Below are 22,841 nucleotides of genomic sequence, written 5' to 3'. Positions count from 1 at the left end.
TTAAGTTATGAGACTCTGGATCCTATTTAAGTCTTTTCTTTCAGCAGGCAGTCACCTGGTTTATGTTTAGTGCATAGTCCCCTTGCTTACTTTCTTTGGCTTTGGTTCCAATGACAATATAGGTTTCAGAGCCTAGAGAGTGCCTTTCTGGTTCACTGTGTTCGCCTGGCACCACTAGGGCTCCTGTTGGATCCTGTTGATGCTACCTGCAGGGCCTGAGTGTGCTTTCCCAGGCAGGTCCTGCTGGAGGGAGTGCGGGAGATGCTGGGCCATGGGACAGTTACTGCTTCCCTGAGCCTGTTCTCAAAGCTACTACCTAGGGCCTGCCTAATCACTGATGGTACTGCTTGAGTTGGGGTGGAAGGTACTTTCCTGGGCTCCCAATGCTGTTAGGGTAGAGGATGGGTAGAGGATGCTGAGCCTGTGGGACAGAAAGTGTTTCCAGGGACCTTCTCTCTAGGGCACCTTGTGCCAACATGCTTCTTATTCCATCTGTGCCAGTGCCACTGAGGGAGGGAAACATCAGCCTGGGCCTCCTTCTCCCTCTAGTGCTGGGAGTCATTCTTTGCCACTGAATGTGGTCCAGGAGATTTTGGATACAGGTCTCCCTCTGCTGCTGAGCGGAGGGCCAGGAGGCCCCAGGCCTATTGGTACTTCTGGGTGGAGTCAGGTGCCTACTCTTGCAGGTGCTGTGGTGCAGGCAGGGCAGGCCAATCAGGTATGGAGTGAAGATGGAATTCCCCGCTAGGTCTCTGCTGCCTCTTTCCTGGCCCTTCAGCCAGAGAGAGCTGGCTTTTGCTGGAACCTTTAAAAATCTGTACCTTTTGGTGGTTTGAGTTGTGGGCCTTCTTCAGGACCCGTTCAGGATGTATGGGAAGCAAGGAAAAATCCCAGGGGACTTGCCACTATGTTGTTCAAGTCCTAAGGTCCCTGGCCAGCCTGCTTTTCTCTTTCCACCTTTCAGAGTCCTTTTATGGTTGTCTGTAATCATTTCCAGGATTTTTAGTTGTATTTCGAGAGACATGAAAAGGAAAGTGAATCTTTGTCATCTCATCTGGGACCAGATGTTGCAAAGAAAGTGGGCTATTTTAGTACTGAAACATGTATATTATCATATGCAAAACAGATAACCTGTGCAATGCACGAAGCAGGACACTCAAAGCAAGTGCTCTGGGACAAGCCAGAGGGATGGGGTGGAGAGGGAAGTGGGAGGGGCTTCAGGATGGGGAGACACATGTGCGCCCGTGGGGGAGTCACGTCGCTATACGGCAAAACCCACCACAATATTGGAAAGAAATTATCCTCCAATTAAAATAAATTAATTAAAAAAAGAAAGTGGGCTATTTTATTTGATAGTTCTTTCCTCACTTCATTTGCTCACATTTTGTTATAAACAGCAAGAAAGAAGCTTAAAAATCTCTTTATAAAACCAAGCTTATCAGGTGCATGTTCTGTTTTCCACATAACTGGAGGGGGCAGTGTTGTCATGCTTTCTGTCTCTACGTAACAAAGATCTCCCTTCCTTCAGTTTCCAGGAATATGTTCCTTACATCCTTTTGAGCTCTCACTGACAGCATCCTCAAAGTTCATATTTCTACTAACAGTCTGTTCAGAGAAATGTGGGTTCTGTCATGTGCTGGGAAACCTTCCCAGCTTCCATCCACTATCTAGTTCCCAAACCACTCCACAATTTTAGAATTTTTAGTGACATCATCCCCACTTTCAGGTACGGTGTCTGTATTAGTTATCTATCGCTGTACAACAAATTACCCCAGAACTTACTGTCCTAAAGCAACACATCTTTATGATCTCACAGTTTCTGTGATTCAAGGATCTGGGCATGGTTTCTTCTACTTCTGGGTCTCTCACAAGGCTGCAATTAAGGTATTGGCTGAAGATAAGGTCACATGTGAAGACTCAACTGGGAAAGATTTGCTTTGAAACTGACATGGTTGTGGGCGGAATTCAGTTTCTTGAGGGCTGTTGGACTGAGGGCCTCGGTTCCTTTCTAGTTGTTGGTTGATGACTGCCCTTGATTCCTTGCTCAGAAAGTCTGTCCAACATTTCAACTTGATTAATTAAAGACAGCAAGAAAGAGGGTCTGCTAGTAAGATGGAAATCACAACCTTATGTAACCTCATCATGGAATGGACATCCCATCATCTTTGTCATATTCTATAGGTTGGAAGGAAGTCACTACATTCAGCTCATACTGCAGGTGGGTGGATGGGGAGCAGTACATAAGGACATGAATACCAGGATATGGGGATCATTGGAGACCATCATAAGGTCTGCCTGCTACAGTCATCATCATTATTCCTTACAATTTTAGTGTTTTTTATAACCAATAATTCTTATCTTTTGTAGACTACTTACTAAGACTCATTTTTTTCTCCCATAAAAGAGGCTTAAAATAATGACTTATTTTTTACTTTAGAACCTCCAGTTCTTATAACTGTGCTGTAATGCCTCACTAATTTATGGAAACATAGTGGATATGATTACCTAAAGATTCTTTGTTGTTGTTCAGCTGTTCAGTCATATCTGACTCTTTACAACCCCATGGACCACAGCACACCAGGCTTCCCTGTCCTTTACCATCTCCCAGAACTTGCTCAAACTCATGTCCATTGAGTCAGTGATGCCATCTAACCATCTCATCCTCTGTCATTCCCTTCTCCTCCTGCCTTCAATCTTTCCCAGCATCAAGGTCTTTTCCAATGAGTTGGCTCTTCTCATTAGGTGGCCAAAGTACTGGAGCTTCAGCTTCAGTCCTTCCAATGAATATTCAGGGTTGATTAAAGATTCTTATGGAGGGGATTACTCCCTTTGCTGAACCATCATACTATTTTAGCCATGTCTTCCTTATGAGTTTTTGATACTTTTAAACTTGTTAAAAGAGATATTTATAGTTAGTTTTATCTCCCATGCTAGACTGTACTGCTGCTTGAAGGCACATTATATATTTTTGAAACATTCTTTCTATTCCTGATGGCATCTAATATATTTACCATGAAATTCAGTAGATACATAACTTTTTAAAAAATAAAATTCTTGTAGCATTTTAAAAAATGAACGCAATATCTTTGCAACAATAAAAGAAAGATACATATTTGGTACAATGTCTCTAGCTCACCTAAGTTTAATCAGGTACTAGATAGACTGAATACTAATTGAGCAGATTAATCATAAGCAATATATATCTCAACACTAAAAACCTGAGTAGTAATTGATGAATGAGTTGACAAATATTTTTTCCCTTACACCTATCCCTGGGCTTCCCTGGTGGTCCAGTGGTTAAGAATCTGCCTTGCAAGGCAGGGGACACTGGTTACGTCCCTGATCTGGGGAGATTTTACATGCCCGTGAGCCACAACTACTGAGCCAGTGCTCCTGAGCCCATGCTCTACAACAGGAGGGGCCACCACAATGAGAAGTCCTTGCACCGAAACTAGAGAGGAGCCCCACTCGCTGCAACTGGAGAAAGTCCGCATGCAGCAAAGAAGGCCTGAAAGTGAAGTTGCTTAGTCATGTCGACTCTTTTCAACCCCATGGACTGCAGCCTGCCAGGCTCCTCTGCCTATGGGATTTTCCAGGCAAGAATACTAGAGCGGGTTGCCATTTCCTTCTCCAAGGGATCTTCCCGACCTAGGGATGGAACCTGAGTCTCCCGCACTGCAGGCAGACTCTTTACCGTCTGAGCCACCAAAGAACACCTAGTACATCCAAGAATAAAAATCAATTAAAAAAAATGTCCTGTAGATATTTATGTGTGTCTCTATCTACTTATTTATCTAACCTTCTATCTATTATTATTTTTTGAACTAGAATGTGGATGTGTTTCTTCATAAAACATTCATTTTATGCCTCCAAAAGTATTCCTACATTATTTATAATATATATCTATATCTAAATCATATATAACAACATCACTGTGCATTAACATTAGTTAATATTCATTTATTTGTAATTCAGCATAAGTTAGATTTAGGTGGTTCAAAATTGGAAGGCGGAAAACGGTTTATTTTGGAAGATTGCATATTTTTCTAATTTCCTAAAACTGAAAATTTTAATGAGTTTCATATTTGAGGAATTATTGTAATGAAGTTGTTAATCCACAAACCCCCTAATACAACCATCAAACATTTTTTGACTGCCATGCTATCTTAACACATTTAATTTGCGGAGGGGTTCTAAAACTTGGATCCCAGTTGTATTCTGGTGATAATAACTTAGTCGGTTTCTTGATAAAAAGATATTTGTTTAGGTGATGTTCATATGTGCTGCTAAGTTGATTTTTAATGTCTTGAATAGCTCCTTTCTGATACTCTCTAATGAGGTTTAAAATCCCCTGAACTGTGCCACCGAAAATTGCACTATGGTAGTAGAAATCTCCCTCTTCAAAAGGGATGAAAGCTGCCGATTTACGTCTTCTCTCATAAGGGAAAGTGTCACCATTTCGAAAATACCACCATGCACTAAGTTGAGCTACAGATTCTCCCAGGGTTTCCACTCCAAAATCATCCTTGAAGATCTGGTTTGCATTCATAACGAAGAGAAAGTTGACTTCATACTGAATGTGTGTTATGATGTAGTCAAATAAGTTCTTCATGTATATGAAATAAAAATCTTTCCCTATATCACTTTTGACCACTAAAAATACTTTAAATGTTCGAAGGGGACCTAACAGTATGGGAGGCAGGGTGGAGAAGCTATCCAGCAAGATGTAAAAGACAACGTTGTAGCCAAACATGAAGTGCTTATCTGCAGATCGGATGAACGCAATCAAGCTCTGGTTTGAAAACCTGTGAAACATGAAGAACAAACAAACACACAACAAAAAAGACTTATTTTGCCAGAAATCATCAGGAAATTACCTATCATTTAAATGTGCTAACGGCGCTTCAGTCATGTCCAACTCTTTGTGACCCTATGGACTGCAGCCCACCAGGCTTCTCTGTCCATGGGGAGTCTCGAGACAAGAATACTGGAGTGGGTTTGAAACCGTGTACAAGCCTCTGTGTCCTTGTCTTTTGAAGTAAACTGCTGACTCAAGAGTTAATGATTGGAAAATGTGACGATGTGGTAGCAAAGAATAGCTGTTGGGCTAAGGAACTGGTAACAACTGAGACTATAATTCTGCTACATAACAGAATCACCAAACTCTCAGTTTCCTGAAAGATACAGATAAAGGCCTGACACACATTTCTAAGTTGTTTTTATAGGAAGCGGAACCCCCTCCAGATGAAAACTGCTGACCACAAGAACATAGACCCTAGACTGGTTGAAACCAGGTTGATGATGCTTGAAACTTCACCTTGATGGCCAACCAATCCAAGACTTGTCCACAAGCTGATCACGCCCTGCTTCTTGAACACTATAAAACTCCTTACTACCCCCTCCAAGGTGGGTCACATGGCCTTCAGGGCATGAGCCCACTGGGGCCCCCTTTGCCTGGCAGAGCAATAAAAGCTACTCTTTTCTACTTCACCCAAAACTCTGTCTCCTTGTTTCTGTTCGGCACAGGTGAACAGAAGCCGAGTTTAGGCAACAGGTTGCCATGCCCTGCTCCAGGGTATCTTTCCAACCCAGGGATCAAACCCACGTCTTTTATGTCTCCTGTATTTGCCAATAGCAAAACGGGTTCTTTACCACTAGCGCCACCTGCAAAGCTCATCACTGTTGCTTAAGAACTATCAATAGGTAAGGGTAGAGTGTGCGTGCTAAGTCACTTTAGTCGTGTCCAACTCTTTGCGACCCAGTGGACTGTAACCCGGCTGACTCCTCTGTCCACGGGGATTCTCCAGGCAAGAATACTGGAGTGGGTTGCAGTGCCCTCCTCCAGGGGAATCTTCCCGACCCAGGGACCGAACCTGGGTCTCCATTCTCCTGCATCGGCAGGCAGGCTCTTTACCACTAGCGCCACCTGGAAAGCCCCAAGGGTAGAGCAGTTGGGTCTAAAACTTAAATGTACTGGTTAATGAAAGAGAATGTAGTGACCTTGTGGGCCTCAGAAGAACCATTGAGTTTGTTGTGAAAACTAACTGGATATAAACGAAAAGATTCCCACGTAGTATTAAGGATTCAGATATGGCTGAAGAAAATAACCACTAAAAATAATTATACTGTCAGCCAGAAATAATGGTTAGAGCTATTCATAAATAGCTCTTTAAATGTAGAAAGTCTATGGGTGCTTGCTTACCCACATTTCTTCCCAAAATCAAAAAAAAAGGGTGACTATTAGTAGTACCTACTTTCCGGGAACACATATCATAGCCAAGCCTATGGTGATGTTCAGCCTTTTGTAGTATTTTTCCAGGACCGACCTATTGTAAGTTCCTTCCCATATGACTGGAGCAAGCCAGCTGGTTGTTGTTATTACATCAGGACGTTTTCTGTTGAACAGACAAGAAACAAATCAATCAGGTACCACTTTATTATGAGAGGAAAGGTTGTTGTCCAAGTGATAATAACAAATGATTATCAAGTGCCTACTATGTGCCTGGAATGGTGATTAAGTGCTTTTTCCATTACTCATTTAATCCTTGCAATGTCCTATAAGTTCCATTATCATCCCTATTTTTCATAGGAGGGAATTTAGGCCACAGATTTGTTGAGTAAATTGCTTAGTATCACACAGCTAATAAATGGCAGAGTCAGGCTTCAAGATCAGCCAGCTGGGCTTCTGAATCTTTCCTTCAGTCTTTACACCAGACTGCCTTTTGAGCCCAGGGATTTTTTTCTTTGAGCTCTGTGAAAGTGAAAGTTGCTCAGTCGTGTCCAGCTCTTTGCAACCCCATGTACTAGAGAGTCTATGGAATTCTCCAGGCCAGAATACTGGAGTGAGTAGCGTTTGCCTTCTCCAGGGGATCTTCCCAAACCAGGGATCGAACCCAGGTCTCCCACATTGCAGGCGGATTCTTTACCAGCTGAGCCACCAGAGCTCTGACTACCACTTAAACTGAAGTAGCCCAGTGTCTGAACATTTCTCTGATTGTTCCTAAAGCAGACAGCACCACTATCTCCTAATATTCCCCCCCAACCCCCAACTTCTCCTTTTCCTTTTTCTTCCTCCTCTTTTCCTAGAAGATCACAGGATTCTCTTTTCATTTCTCCTTAATGCTAGGCCCCCATCACTGCCACCTGGAAGAAAATGTGATTAGTTCATATAGGAAGAATGATATTGGATTTGCTTGTAATAATAACAAAATGACAGCAGAAGCCACAGTATTCATAATAATAAATATTTTGGCTGGAGGCAGGGTGTTAAACTATTAAAGTCAATTAAGACCTTTCATTTTGGAAGGAACTGAATACAAGGTGAGAAGCTATTTTGCTATTAGTGATCACAGGTGTTAATCAGAAACAGACCCATTACAGTTGGGATATGTCAACCCTTAATAGTATATTAGTTATAATATAATAACAAATTCTTCAAAACTGCCCCTTTAACTGTTTTAGCTTATACATATGTTTATTTTTTATACATTTGAACCCTCCCTGTTCTTAGAATTAATAGTCAGCCACTTTTATTTGGCTCATAAGTCTCAGACTCTACCTTAGAACTGGCCAGATGTAGCCTTGTCACAATTTCTAAGTGATGATACTTAGAAATTAGGCTACAGATACAAATCCATGTCTGTTTGAGACAATGAAAGGGTTTGAAGATTCTCTCTCTTTCCTCATTAGATCAAAGATTTGCTGCCAGAATGAAAGAAAAAAGCATCTCTGAAAGCAGAAAGCAATCAAAAACATGTGTTTAGAAAGTGTTTGATAAAACAGAAGAGGAGGAAGAGTCATTATATTTATAGTGGTCATTAAATTAGATTTAGACTATCGGTATTAAACTCTTCACCTGAGAGGCAAATCTGGCCAGAGGACATCCTCTGAAAGGTGGACAAGATGACCTGCCCTCTGAATGTTAGCCACATGCCTTGTCTAGCCTCCCTGTGGCTGGCTTAGTGTCTGAATAGAGAGAGGCCCCGGCTACTTGGACTCCAGTGCAGTTTATGCATGGACTCAATGACATGAATATTTCCCAGCAATGAGTGCCAACTCTGAGCCCACCATGATGAGGGAGGGAAATAATATATATGGCCTAACATATTTATATTCTTTGAAAAGAGAGACAAGGTATTAAAATGATTTTGATGCTGGAAGGTGTCACTAAGATTTGATGATATGTGAATCACGATAATAATATGGGAGGGAATAATTTGTTCAGAAAGTGTGTCTGAAAAGAGAAGGTGGGGATAATCTTCATAATAATAAAATAATAATAAATAAGAGAGAAGGCTATATTGACCTCTATCTAGTTCTAAGAAGCTGAGCATAGGTCTAAAAGGAGTAAGAATCAGAAATGATATATTGGAAATAAATTTACTATACATGGATAAAATCATGATAGGATAGTACTAGAGACTTTCCACCTCCATTGGTATACAATTTCATTGGTATACAATTTCTCCACCTTCTGGCCAGAACATCATATTTTCAACCTAGTTTGAGCTCTTTTTGATCCTCCATATTCATATAATTCTATAGATAATATGTGAATAATATACATATATACATAAATACACATGTGTATCCAGACTTTTAAAATCTTGTTTTACAATAATGAAACAATGCACATTTATCTGCAACTTGATTTTCTTACTCAATACAATCTTGTGAAAATCCTGCCAGGTTTTTCTGCACAGGTTCTTACTCATTTTTAATGGCTGCATAATATTGTACAATGTGGAGTTTAGCCATTTCCTTACGAATAGGTATTCATTTTATTTCTGGGACTTTTCTCACTATGAAAAATGATACAATAAATTTTCTTAATCTTATATCTTATGCATCGTTGCTGTTATTTTTATCAGCTAGTCGTACAAGTAGGATTCCTGTTTATGTGTATTCATTCTTATTAGCTGTTACCCAGCTGGTTTTTTTTAAGTTTTATTTATTATTCTTATTACTATTATTTTGGCCACATGGCATGGCTTATGAGATCTTAGCTTCCTGACCAGGGATGGAACCTGCGTCTATAGCAGTGAAAGCACCAAATCTTAACCACTGGACCTCCAGGGAATTTCTGGTCATTTCATTTTAGACTGCAAGCCAGTATATGATGCTTAATAATAAAGCACAAACCCTCTAATTAAAGAATGCCTTCTACCACTATTATGTAACTGTATGTTGTGTTATGAAAGTGCTATCATTTCAATTAGTCAAGAAGTTTCATGTATTATTCTACAAATATTGAGTGTCTACTATGTATAGGATTTTTTTTCTAGGTACATTCTATTGGGAGAGGCAGATAATAAATGAATAAACCTGCCAATAAGTATTATGTCAGAAGTTGATGAGTGCAATGGAGAAAAATAAAGCAGAGTGAAGGGAAAAGGGAATGGGAGGTGCCATTTTATATGAGTAGTTAGAGAAGGTGTCACTGATCAAATAACATTAGAGTCCTGATGGAAGTGAGAGAATGAGCTGTTTAACTACACAGAAGAAAACAGAAGGTGCAAAGGCCCTGAGGTGAGAGCCTACTTGGTGTATCTGTGGAACATCAAAGAGGCCAGGGGTGGAGTGAGGGAGACAAATGTTGAAGATGTTGGGCAGCTATTTTATCTATAAATTTTTCCTATTTTAAACTCTTTGAACTCTTTGAAAAGGTATCTTAAAAGAGTATTAGTTCTTTATGTTCATAACAGCAAAAACCTGGAAACAGTTCAAGTGCCCTTTGACTAAGCAGTATATGAACAAACTGTGGTATATTTCCACAGTCAATTATTATGCAACCACCAAAATGAATGACAGTGATATGCAATTAGGGGATGAATTTTAGCAATCTAATTTTAAGGGAAAAAATAAGTCCTTGAAAATTACATACATCATGATATCCTGTGTATAAAGTCATAAACAACTAAAATTTTAAAATTGACTTCCCAGAATACACCTGGAGGATATAAAGTTACACTTAAAAAAAGAAAGCAAGAGGATGATGAACCAGGATTCAGGATTGTGGTTATTTCAAGGGGTAGGGCAAGGAGATAGAGTGGGGGTATTGAAAAGGACATAAGCTAGATATTGAAGTTATGATTGTTGCTGTTTAGTTGCTGAGTCATTGCCAACCTTTTGTGACCCCGTGGACTGTAGCCTTCCAGGCTCCTCTGTCCATTAGATTTCCCCAGGTAAGAATACTGGAGTGGGTTGCCATTTCCTCCTCCAGCGGATCTTCCCAACCCAGGAAGACTGAACCTGTGTCTCCTGCATTGGCAGATGGGTTCTTTACCACTGAACCACCACAGGGAAGCCCTGTTGAAGTTATAGAACTTGTAATGTTTGCTTCATTAAAAATAAGCAAAAAACACAGAACTAAAGTGAATTTTGCATGAATAATGATGAGAGTGAGTCATGAAGCAAGGATTATTATTAATCTAATTCTCTGCAACTGCAATCCATTAAAAATATAAATACAAAAAAGGGATGAAATATAAACAAATAATACACATAGAGAATGCTCAAGTTCATAAGAATTACAGAAGTACAAATGGAATGGAGATATTTCAATTAAGTTTTGCAAGTTACAAACTGTTTGCTACTCCATTAACATTTATCTTTATAGATTAGAAAATAAATAGTATAATTATTAAAGGGCAATTTAGCAACCTGAAGCAATATTTTAAATGTTTATATCCTCTTAAACTAATGATTCCATGATGGGAATTTATAGATAAATTCACACAGCAGTTAACAAAAATATACGTACAAGATTATTCATCGAAATATTACTTACAATAGCCCCCAAGTTGCAAACAATACAAAACCAACAGGGAGTGGTTAATAATTAAATTATGGTATACAGCCATTATACAGAATGAAATTTCTCCCTTAATGTTAATGCCAAAATCAAGAGGAGTTATTAATGACATTTTTCAGGCTGTTACTAAAGAGATTTTTTTCCCCTAATAAAACCAGGAACATTAAACCAGACAACAGCTTTCTCATTATGACCCTTAATTGCCTAATTCTTGATAAATAGGTCCTAGGATTGTATATAAAAACTTTTAAAAGTAAAAAAATCCAAGTCCTGCAAACCTCCCAGTATAGCTACAATTTGATGATGAATAAAAAACTCCCCATTCAAATAGAGTTATATTAATATTATTATACTATTGTTATGTTATTGTAATATAATATTATTACATTATTATTACATTATTATAATTTTATATTATTGTTATTATTTTTGAGTAAAACTTTTGGTTCTTACTTAGGATTAAACCAGTCTGAGAGCTGAAGTTCTCCTGTTTCTTGATCCCTGGGTACAAAATGAAAATCATGTAAGAGTAATCTGCTCATTCAAAAAATTTATGTTGCTGGTTCTGTAACTATGAACACTTAGATCATCTCCTGTCCTCAGGAAGCTGATAGAGGAGCAGGAAAAATGATATTAAATTGATAATTACAGTACAGAAAGATAAGCGCTAGTAGGGAAAACAGATCTCCATGAGAGCATATAAATAAGACATCCAGACTAAATTTGGGGTTAAGGGAAAACCAATTGGAGAAGAAATATGTAAATTGAGTCTGGAATAATAAGGGTTACACTAGGAAAGTGGTGTAGGTTGAAGAGGTTGTGACCAAGGGCAGGAAGGCAAGGAACAGTATTGGGGGGGGGACATATTTTAAAAATTAACAGAGCCAGAAAATAATGCATATTCATAGAAAATGCAGATTTAATTTATCAAACATTAGTACCTTATTATGTGATAAATACTCTTATGTATTAAAATAAAGAAGTTGGAGTAGGGGTCTGGATGTTCATCTTTGGTCTCCACTTAAAGATAAGATACACTAAGGTTTTATTGTACTTTTAAGTTAATTAAATAATTAACAAGGTTATGAGGGGACTTCTCTTTCATAAACTGGGAATTTTTGTAAAATAAGAATAATTTTGTTTCCTGTGCTTCCATAAAAATGGAATAGTCCTAATTTTCCCTATTTCTATCCCTGAGTATACAAGAAAGGTCTTAATGACCTAGATAATGATGATGATGTGGTCACTCACCTAGAACCAGACATTCTGGAGTATGAAGTCAAGTGGGCCTTAGGAAGCATTACTATGAACAAAGCTAGTGGAGGTGATGGAACTCCAGCTGAGTTATTTCAAATCCTAAAAGATGATGCTGTTAAATTGCTGCCCTCAATATGTCAGCAAATTTGGAAAACTTAGCAGTGGCCACAAGTCTGAAAAAGGTCAATTATTCCAATCCCAAAGGGCAACACCAACTGAGAACTTCCAGACATACAAGCTGAGTTTAGAAAAGGCAAAGGAACCAGAGATCAAATTGCAAACATTCGTTGGATCATACAGAAAGTGAGGGAATTCCAGAAAAACATCTACTTCTGCTTCACCAACTATGCTAAAGCCTATGACTGTGTGGATCACGACAAACTGTAAAATTTTTAAGGGGATGGAAGTACCAGACCACCTTACTTGTCTGCTGAGAAACCTGTAAGTGGTCAAGAAGCAACACTTAGAAGCAGACATGGAACAACTGACTGGCTTAAAATTGGGAAAGGAATATGAAAAGGCTGTACATTGTCACCTTGCTTCTTTAACTTATATACAGAGTAGGTGGTGCTAGTGGTAAAGAACCTGCCTGCCAATGCAGGAGATGTGAGGGATGTAGGTTCAATCCCTGGGTAGGGAAGATCCCCTAGAGGAGGGCATGGCAACCGACTCTAGTATTCTTGCCTGGAGAATCCCATGGACAGAGGAGCCTGGCAGCTACAGTCCACAGGGTTGCAAAGAGTTGGACTTGACTGAAGTGACTTAGCAAGCACACACGCCAAGTGTATCATGCAAAATGCTGGGCTGGATGAATCACAAGCTGGAATCAAGATGGCCAGGAGAAATACCAACAATCTCAGATGTGCAGATGATACCATTCTAATGGCAGAAATTGAAGAGGAGCTAAAGAGCCTCTGGATGAAGATGAAAGAGGAGTGTGACAAAGCTGGCTTAAAACTCAGCTTTAAAAAAACCAAGATCATGGCATCCAGTCCCATCACATCATGGCAAGTAGAAGGGGAAAAAGTGGAAGCAGTGACAGATTTTCTTTTCTTGGGCTTCAAAATCACTATAGATGGTGACTGCAGCCATAAAATTAAAAGACACATGCTCCTTGGAAGAAAAGCTATAACAAACCTAGACAGCATATTAAAAAGCAGAGACATCACTTTGTCGATAAAGGTCCGTATCAGTTCAGTTCAGTCGCTCAGTCATGTCCTACTCTTTGCAACCCCATGGACTGCAGCACACCAGAACTCCTTGTCCATCACCAACTCCCAGAGCTTACCCAAACTCATGTCCATCGAGTCAGTGATGCCATCCAACCATCTCATCCTCTGTTGTCCCCTTTTCTTCCTGCCTTCAATCTTTATCAGCATCAGGGACTTTTCCAGTGAGTCAGTTCTTCGCATCAGGTGGCCAAAGTACTGGAGTTTCAGCTTCAGCATCAGTCCATTCAATGAATATTCAGGACTGATTTCCTTTAGGATTGACTGGTTTGATCTCCGTGCAGTCCAAGGGACTCTCAAGAGTCTTCTCCAACACCACTGTTCAAAAGCATCAATTCTTTGGCACTCAGCTTTCTTCAGAGTCCAACTCTCACACCCATACATGACTACTGGAAAAACCATAGCTTTGACTAGACAGATCTTTGTTGGCAAAGTAATGTCTCTGCTTTTTAATATGCTGTCTAGGTTGGTCATAGCTTTTCTTCCAAGGAGTAAGCGTCTTTTAATTTCATGGCTGCAGTCACCATCTGCAGTGATTTTGTAGCCCCCCAAGATAAAGTCTGTCACTGTTTCCACTGTTTCCCCATCTATTTGCCATGAAGTAATGGGACCAGATGCCATGATCTTAGTTTTCTGAATGTTGAGTTTTAAGCCAACTTTTTCACTCTCCTCTTTCACTTTAATCAAGAGGCTCTTTAGTTCTTCTTCACTTTCTGCCATAAGGGTGGTGTCATCTACATATCTGAGATTACTGATATTTCTCCCAGCAATCTTGATTCCAGCCTGTGTTTTGTCAAGCCTGGCATTTCTCATGATGTACTCTGCACATAAGTTAAATAAGCAGGGTGACAATATACAGCCTTGACATACTCCTTTCCCAATTTGGAACCAGTCTGTTGTTCCATGTCCAGTTCTAACTGTTGCTTCTTGATCTGCATACAGATTTCTCAGGAGGCAGGTCAGGTGGTCTGTTTTCCCATCTCTTTAAGAATGTTCCACAGTTTGTTGTGATCTACACAGTCAAAGACTTTGGCATAGTCAATAAAGCAGAAGTAGATGTCTTCTGGAACTCTCTTGCTTTTTCGATGATCTAACGGATGTTGGCAATTTGATCTTTGGTTCCTCGGCCTTTTCTAAATCCAGCTTGAACATCTGGAATTTCATGGCTCATGTACTGTTGAAGCCTGGCTTGGAGAATTTTGAGCATTACTTTGCTAGTGTGTGAGATGAGATCTGTATAGTCAAAGCTATGGTTTTTCTGGTAATCATATATGGATGAAAGAGTTGGACCATAAAGAAGGATGAGCACCAAAGAACTGATGGTTTTGAATTGTGGTGCTGGAGAAGACTCTTGAGAGTCTCTTGGACAGCAAGGAGATCAAACCAGTCAATCCTAAAGGAAATCAACCCTGAATATTCATTGAAAAGACTGTTGCTGAAGCTGAAGCTCCAATACTTAGGTCACCTGATGCAAAGAGCCAACTCATTGGTAAAGACCCTGATGCTCGGAAAGGTTGAAGTCAAAAGGAGAAAGGGGTGGGTGGCAGAGGGTGAGATGGTGAGATAGCATCACGAACTCAGTGAACGTGAATTTAAGGAAACTGTAGGAGATAATGGAGGGCAGGGAAACCTGGTGTGCTGCAGTCCACGGAGCTGCAAAGAGTCGGACACAACTTAGCAACCGAACAACAACCACCCCTAAGAATAGCAAGACACCCTGGACATTGTTTATAAAGCAAACAAAAGAAGACTCTGAAAGCAAAGAAGGCAGTTCAGGTAGACACCCCAGAACTCAAGCATCGTCACGGCAGTGAGTTCCCTGGGTTTTCTGCCACATGTATTCCAGATCGAGTTCAAGAGAAGCCAGTAACCCAGAAATGTCAATGGGTATAAACACAAAAAGAACCTTGAGAAAAGCCTGCTCTTTACAATTAAAGGACCAGGAAAAGGGCAGCCTAGCAAGACAGAAAACTCTGAGATTACTCACTCTACTCCAGCCCAATATGAAAGAATAACGGGGGCCACATATCCATTCCTCCAGCAAAGACCAAGTGGAGAGAGAAAACTTCCTTCCTTGACAGACTGTATGAGGCTCCCCTCCTCTCCTCACTGGTGTAGTGGAGGTTATAACCTTCACCACTGCTTAGCAATCTGGCCATCTTCCTGTGGTCAGTGTCAGTGGAGACCACGTAAGGAACCTAAACTCTCACCCCCACTCATTAGTAACAAGGACTTGAGACTCTTCTTATACAATCAAGGAGGCAGAGTTGAGAACCTGAACCCTCAACTGACTGTAATGGGGAGGTGCCAACCCATTTCCCAGCTAGAGCAGTATCAGAGGATGCCTCTGAAAATGCAAGATTTAAATAAAAATATAAATTTGGTGGTCCTAGGGTTTAGGGAGAGTCAGGGAGAGGAGTTGGCTATGAGTATAAATGGTAGCTCAGAGGAGAGCTTTGTGGTGATGGAATAGTTTTGTATCTTGATTTGCTGTGGTGGTTACATGAATCTACACATGGGATAAAATGTCATATAATTATATACATACATTGTCCCAACATTGATGTCCTGTTTTGTTATTGAACGATCATTATGTAAGATGTGACACTGGGGGAAACTGGGTGAAAGGTATGTGTGACTTCTTTACACTATCTTTATACTTCTTTATACTATCTTTGCAACCCCTGTGAATCTATAATTATTTCAAAATCAAATATTAAAGAACACTTTCAAGTGTATCTTTTGACATTTCATAGATGTTTTTAACTAAAGTTATTTCCCTTTAGGACTACTCAAGATTTATGCTCTTTCAAAATACAAATTGCCCAACTTTATTAAAAAATATACAGTGACAAGTGGAGAACTTTTTAAAAAGTTGTTTTTAGGGTTGGTTTCACCAATCTCTTGGGTCCTACACAATGGGCAATGGTAGAAAACATGATTGACTAAAGAGGGCTGTCAATCTAAAGAAAATGTCATCCTGGACAAAGGTACATACTTAAACTATAGAAAATGTCAAAAACTTGTCTGGCTTAAGCAAATGAATGTGTCAAGTGAGCGAAATTGGAAGATATCCATACAAACTCGTAAACATGCATATATTTATGTACATAAAATATTTCTGAACTGATACCCCCCAAATTTGTCAGTGGTTCCCTCTAGAGAATTCAGTCTAGTTTTCTGTTCTTTCTGACAGCCATTACCGTTAGAACCCACTTGACTCCAGTCAGTTTGCCCTCCATGCAGTTTGTAAAGTACTTATAGAACAAAGATTCTTACCAGCAGAAATTCATCTTCTGTAGGTTCTTCTTTATTCTTTAGATACAAGATAAAAAGGCATTTAAGTGTTAAATTTGAAACATTGCCATTGTAATTGAATAATTGCAATAAAAAATATTGAATAAAATTGAATTAAAAAAATCTAGAATTCAGATCCTTTCATTCACTCACTTGTTAGCCAGATAATTACTAAATATCTACTATATGCCAGGCACAATGCTCCTATTCTGGAATACATGGCATCTCGTTCTGACATGATATTACAGTTCTGAAATCCAGGCTTGCAATGAGCTTATGGTCTATTATTTCCTTTTTGACCAAGCACATTATCTTCAAAAGGATGATATTAATACTACTACAAGTGACCACAAGTCCTTTCTGTTAAGGCACAATACCTCTGAAGGGCAGGTAACACGTAGAACATGAAACCAAAGCAAGTAGGGTTAATTTTAAAAGGTATTAGCTCTCACAGTATAGCTGATTGTCAAATAGCACCAGGATCATTGCATTGTTCTTTTTAAAAAGATCATGAAAAGGAGGCCATGGAGGAAGGAAGGATTTGAATTTTTCTATGTGAGAGAATTTTAGCAGATTAACAAATTTGTTCCCCAGTATAGCTGTGTTTCTATAGGAGGTTACTTTGAGTCTTTTTCTATTAGAAGGATTATTGATGTAGCTTAAAATGTATCTAAAATAGCCTCCCAACACTCTCAATCCTCTCATCTTGCATAATTTCTTTCTTCATAGTGTTATGACATAAAATACAATGCTCCTGACATTGTGTTAAATATTTCCTTGCTCATTGTCCATCTCCTCCACCTAGGATGTAAAGCTTCATAAGAGCCATTACTTTGGGTTGTTCCTGAGTAATAAGTTCCTAGAACTTAGAATAGGACCTGGCACCAAGGATGCACTCAATAAATATTTGTGGAATGTTGAAAAATGAAAGAATTAATATATTTATGATTTTATTTGTTCCCCTAAGGGAAAGTAACTCCTGATTAATTTAGGGAATATTTATTAATAGTTTTTGGACAACATTCAGCATTTTAGATCAACTCTGCCAGTCATTAAAGATAATAACTCATCAGTCTTTTGTATTTACTGAGAATGATGCATAGTCAACATCAAGGATAAAGCAAATGCAATCAATAACAGCAGTTTCCATTTGGTATTCATTGTCTCCTAGAAAAAAAGAGGAGAAAAAGTTTTTTGAGAAGTAGGAAACAACTTTATTGCCATCTTCTAATAACATATTAATTTGTGGAAACTTGGCCATCAGTCCAAGTGTCTGATTCCAGAATGCCCAGCTTTAGGAAGAAAGCAGACGTGAGTCAGGAAAAGCACCTATTGTGTTTGAAGTGCTGGAGAAATCTCCCATAGGGTGAGCCCTTTAGGAGGGATTCATTTTAGATTAGGTGCAAAGGGCCTCTGATATTCTTATCATAAGTGCAAGTTGCTCAGTTGTGTCCGACTCTTTGTGACCCCATGGACTATACAGTCCATGGAATTCTCCAGGACAGAATACTGGAGTGGGTCGCCTTTCCCTTCTCCAGGGGATCTTCCCAACCAGGGATCAAACCCAGGTCTCCCGCATTGCGGGCAGATTCTTTACCAGCTGAGCCACCAGGGAAGCCACAGGGAAGCCCATTCTTTTCACAGTCCTTTATCAAAGTCCATCCTATTTGCATAAACGAAATTCAGTGAAACTCATTCTATTTTGCTTAGGCTTCTGTGACAATAAAATGGGGTACTAAGGATGATATCATTATGCATTAGATATATTCTGCTCCAAAGCTGATATATATATATACATGTATTTTCCCCACAAAGATTTCGACTGATAATTTATTCAAAGTCTAGAGTACCAGAAACCTAAAAACATACACATTCTTTCAAAGGTGAAAGTGAGAAAGTAAAAGTGTTAGTCGCTCAGTCATGTCTGACTCTTTGTGACCGCATAGACTGTAGCCAGGCAGGATCCTCTGTCCATGGGATTCTTCAGACAAGAATACTGGAGTAGGTAACTATTCTCTTCTCCAGGGAATCTTCCTGACCCAGCATCTAACTCAGGTCTCCTGCATTGCCGGCAGATTATTCACTGTCTGAGCCACCAGTGTTGTAAACGGTGATTAAAATTTAAATTAAAGGCAGTAAGCTCTTAAATGGAATATTTGGCTTCAACCAATGACCCAGCTTGTGTTGAAGGTGTTTGGTCAGGTTAAGGGTTATAGTTTACAAGTATTAACTGATTTCATCATCCAAAACCTCCTGCCTGTAGGTTATGTGTTGGAGTAAAATGGAGGTCTCCGATATCTACTTTTTGAACATGAATTTAATGAGCAGGATGTTTTAGATCTGTGCCTCCCAACATGGAGCCCACTAGCTATAAGTGACTAGTGAATACTTGAAATGTTGCTAACCCAACAGCGGACTTGGAAGACTTGGTATGAAAAAATAATGTGGAATTTCTCATTAATAATTGTTTATATTGACTTCATGTTGAAAAGAAATTTTGAATATAGTGGATTAAATGAAATATATTATTAAAGTGAATTTTATGATTCTCTTACATTTTTGCAGTGTAGCTTCACATTTGTAACATTTCAAGTTACAGATGTGGCTTGCATTACATTTCTGTCTTATAATTTTTTTTATAAATAATACCACATTGGGAATGCTTTAACTGCGCACAATTTTAGTGTCCCTGCAATGTGAAATGGCCACCTTTTAAATTCAAGACTGTTAGAGACTTCCCTGGCAGTCCAGTGGTTAAGACTCTGTGCTCTCAACGCAGGGGGCAGAGGTTTGATCCCTGGTCAGGGAACTAAGATCCTGAAGGCTGCACAGCACAGTCAAAAAAAAAAAAAAAAAAATTCAAACCATTAGAAATGCATGCGATAAGATCCCATTTAGCCAGATTATTTTCTGACAATCTGCCCTCAATGACTTTTTTTTTTTACCACTAGCGCCACCTGGGAAGCCCCACTGACATTATTTTTAAAGGCCAGTAGTATGCTCATGTGTCCCCTATTTTGTACAATGTATTTTCAAGGCCAAGGTTTGGGGATGATCCCTATCTGGGAATTTGCCAGATGATCCAAACCTTCATATCTTTCCTTCATAAGAGCCTTACCTTTAGTTTTGGTGATATAAAGAGAAAAAGTCCTAGGATGTTTTCCGTGCGTTAGATTTCAGGGATTCTAAAAGAAAAACCAGATATTGTGCAATACTTCTCTGGTGTTTGAGTCTTTTATGCTAATGGTGATGTCACCACCCTTTTCATGATGAGAACTTTAAAAAGTCATAATGATACTGTCATAATGATACATTTGGTAGGAAGTTTTACTCAAGGCTACCAGATGGTAGAACTTTTTCTTATTTGAAAAACTAAAGAACTTAAAAACGCTTTGCTTTTAGTTTCCTTTGTTGTACTTCCTTCCTTTTTTGATGACTTTTGCCTATAAAAATACATTTTGAATAGTGTGCTATGTGTGTTTATGAATGACAGAAGAAAATGCAACATCTTTTTCTTCATCTTGTTTTAGGCATTGTCCATTATTCCAGGTAAAGCTAATCTCCTCTTATGCTTTCTTAGAATATTTTAAAAGTAATTTTTTTCTGATTATGGAAGAAACACATTTCCATGTTTTAAAATTTGTCAAGTGCAAAAGAGCACAATGGAGAAAATGATAATCATACGGGCTTACACTTCCTGAGATATTCACTCTGTGTTTGAGATAGCATGCATCCTTATTTTCTTTACAAATAGTTTTTCTTATTGAAACATTATTTTCAGAATAGTTTTTCTTATTGAAAAACTTTTTTAAGAACAGTTTTTCTTATTGAAAAACTTCTTTAAAATAGTTTTTCTTATTGAAAAAAGACACATTCTAACAGACAAAGCGTTATATAATGTACACTAAATTTCTTCTACCTCAGCACCAATTTTTCCCATCATCCCTAGTGCAGCCACTGTTCACAGTTTCTTGGGTTTGATTCCATAACTATTCTATGTCCTGAAAGCATAGATACATTTTTAAGTGTATAGTTCCCCTTTTCACACAGATGGCAACATAAAACTGAAAACACTCTTCAGTACTTTGAATGCCTCCCTTATCGGTACATTTCAAAGATCTTTCCAGTACATCTCATATATCTGACTCATTCTTTTTCTAGTGAACTGTGTATTATATGACTATATCATGATTTATTCCACCAGTGTTCTATTGCTAGAGATTTTGGTTGTTTATTGTCTTGGCTATTCTGAGAAATGCCACAGTGAAAAAACTCGAACATGCTGTATGAGCACATGTTGAACTACAGGTGTTAGTTGCGCAGTCGTGTCCGACCCTTTGCAGCCCCATGGACTGTAGCCTGCCAGGCTCTCTGTCCATGGAATTCTCCAGGCAAGAATACTGGAGTGGGTAGCCATTCCCTTCTCCAGGGGATCATCCCAACCCAGGGATAGAACCCCAGCCTCTTGCATTGCAGGCAGATTCTTTACCATCTGAGCCACCAGGGAAGCCCTATCATTGAAGGACGCTGCAGCATAAATTCCTAGAAATGGAATTTTGGGGTCAAAGGTTAAATCCATTTAAAATGTAAATGAATGTTACTGAATTGTTTTTCATAGAAATTGTTCCAGTTTAACTTGCACCATCATATGAAAGCACCCATTTCCTTATACTCTCATCAATGTAGTGCACTGCTAAAATTTGTAGTATTTGACAGTCTGAAAAGTGGGAATTGTATCTCAGTGGAGTTTTAATTTGCATTTATTGTATCATGGCTGATGTTGAGCATCTTTTTGCATATTTAAGAGTCATTGTAATTCCTTCTCTGTAAACTCTTTATAGCTTTGCTCATTTTCTATTAGGCCTTTGCATTTTTATATTTTTAAATAAACTTTTTATTCTGCCATAATTTTATATTTAAAGGTACAGTAATTAAGACTGTCTGATTTTAAGATAGACCAAAAAAAGGATTATTGGGACAGGACCCAGAGTCCAGAAATTGATCTACACCTCTATGGGCAATTGATTTTGACAAATAGGGAAAAGCAACTCATTGGGAAAAAGATAGTCTTTTTTAAACAAATGACTCAAACAATTGGATGTACATATGCCAAAAAAAAAAAGAGAGAGAACTTTGATCAGTACTTTGTACCATACCAAAAAAAAAAAAAATTAACTCAAAATGGATTACTGACCTACATGTAAAATTTAAACAATAAAATGTAAAGGCGAAAAAACAAGTAAGACAGTGAAAAGGAAACTAGAGATTGGGACAACTATAGCTAAAAATGGGCAAAATATTTGAATAGATATTTCACTAAAAAGTTAAACAAAACACACAGAGAAGGTAATTAAGTATATGAGAAAATCCTATTAGTCTTTATTATCGTCAATCTTTCCCTGAAGGAAGGCATGGCAATCCACTCCAGTATTCTTGCCTGGAGAACCATGGACAGAGGAGGTGCTTGGCGGGCTACCATCCTTGGGGTCACAAAGAGTCAGGCATGACTGAAGTGACTAGCACACACACATCATTAGTCTTTAGCAAATGTAAATTAAGATCACTATATTTACCACCACATACCTATTAGAATGGCTAACATTAAGAAAATTGACCACCCTAGCGTTGGTGAGGATGCAAGAACTGGAGCTCTCATATGCTGTTGGTGGAAATGCAAAATGGTACTACTTTGGAAGAGTTTGGCAATTTCTTAATCATTCAAGCAAGCACTGACCATTCAATTTAGCAATTCCTCTCCTAGATATTTACCAAAGAGAAATAGAAGCATATATGCATAGACAGACCAGTTCATGACTGTTCATAGTAGCTTTCTTAGTAGTAGCCAAAAGGTGAAAACAACTCAAATGTTCAACAACAAGTGAATGGGTAAACAAATTGTGGCATGGCATGTCCATACAATGGAAAAATACTCAGCAATAAAAAAGACCAGAGTATTGATACATGCAACAACATAAATGACCTGAAAATATACTATGGAAGAAACCAGAAAAAAAGGACATATGTTGTGTGATTCTGTTTATACGAAATTCTTAAATATGCAAATCAAACTATACAATGCATATGTTAATGTCTTGGCTGCCCCAAAGCCAGGCACCCTTCGTTTAGAGGGAATCCTAAATTCAAGAAGCAAAAGCATCCTTCTGTCCAGAATGGAATCTGAAATAGGCAGAACTTTCCTCTCCCTGCAGGCTGCAGCTTAAATGTGGACACCCGATCTAAACCAC

The 22,841-nt window shown here is 38.8% G+C and overlaps 1 protein-coding gene across 8 annotated transcripts in view; it reads right to left on the bottom strand.

Moving 5' to 3' along the window:
• Positions 1-3,939: 3,939 nt before the first annotated feature.
• LOC145545096 (N-acetyllactosaminide alpha-1,3-galactosyltransferase-like) overlaps positions 3,940-22,841 on the bottom strand; it is a 43,591-nt gene continuing 24,689 nt past the window's right edge. For 3 of the 8 annotated variants that reach the window (XM_081588816.1, XM_081588818.1, XM_081588817.1), the window contains one exon: positions 17,533-17,763. In XM_081588816.1, the coding sequence (XP_081444942.1) occupies positions 17,666-17,763 (98 nt within the window). In that variant the 3' untranslated portion in view covers positions 17,533-17,665. Of the gene's footprint in view, positions 4,806-6,254; positions 6,396-10,125; positions 10,309-11,266; positions 11,315-16,578; positions 16,615-17,532; positions 17,764-19,331; positions 19,421-19,714; positions 19,807-22,841 lie in introns of those variants that run through there. The other 5 variants (XM_081588813.1, XM_081588814.1, XM_081588810.1 and 2 more) reach the window with 4 other exon arrangements.

The sequence above is a fragment of the Giraffa tippelskirchi genome, chromosome 4, assembly GCF_054371585.1.
Source record: "Giraffa tippelskirchi isolate mGirTip1 chromosome 4, T2T-mGirTip1v1.2.pri, whole genome shotgun sequence".
In the NCBI taxonomy this organism is placed as follows: Eukaryota; Metazoa; Chordata; class Mammalia; order Artiodactyla; family Giraffidae; genus Giraffa; species Giraffa tippelskirchi.
The sequence above is the reverse complement of the archived record's forward strand: the minus strand, read 5'-3'. Positions and strand labels throughout refer to the sequence as shown.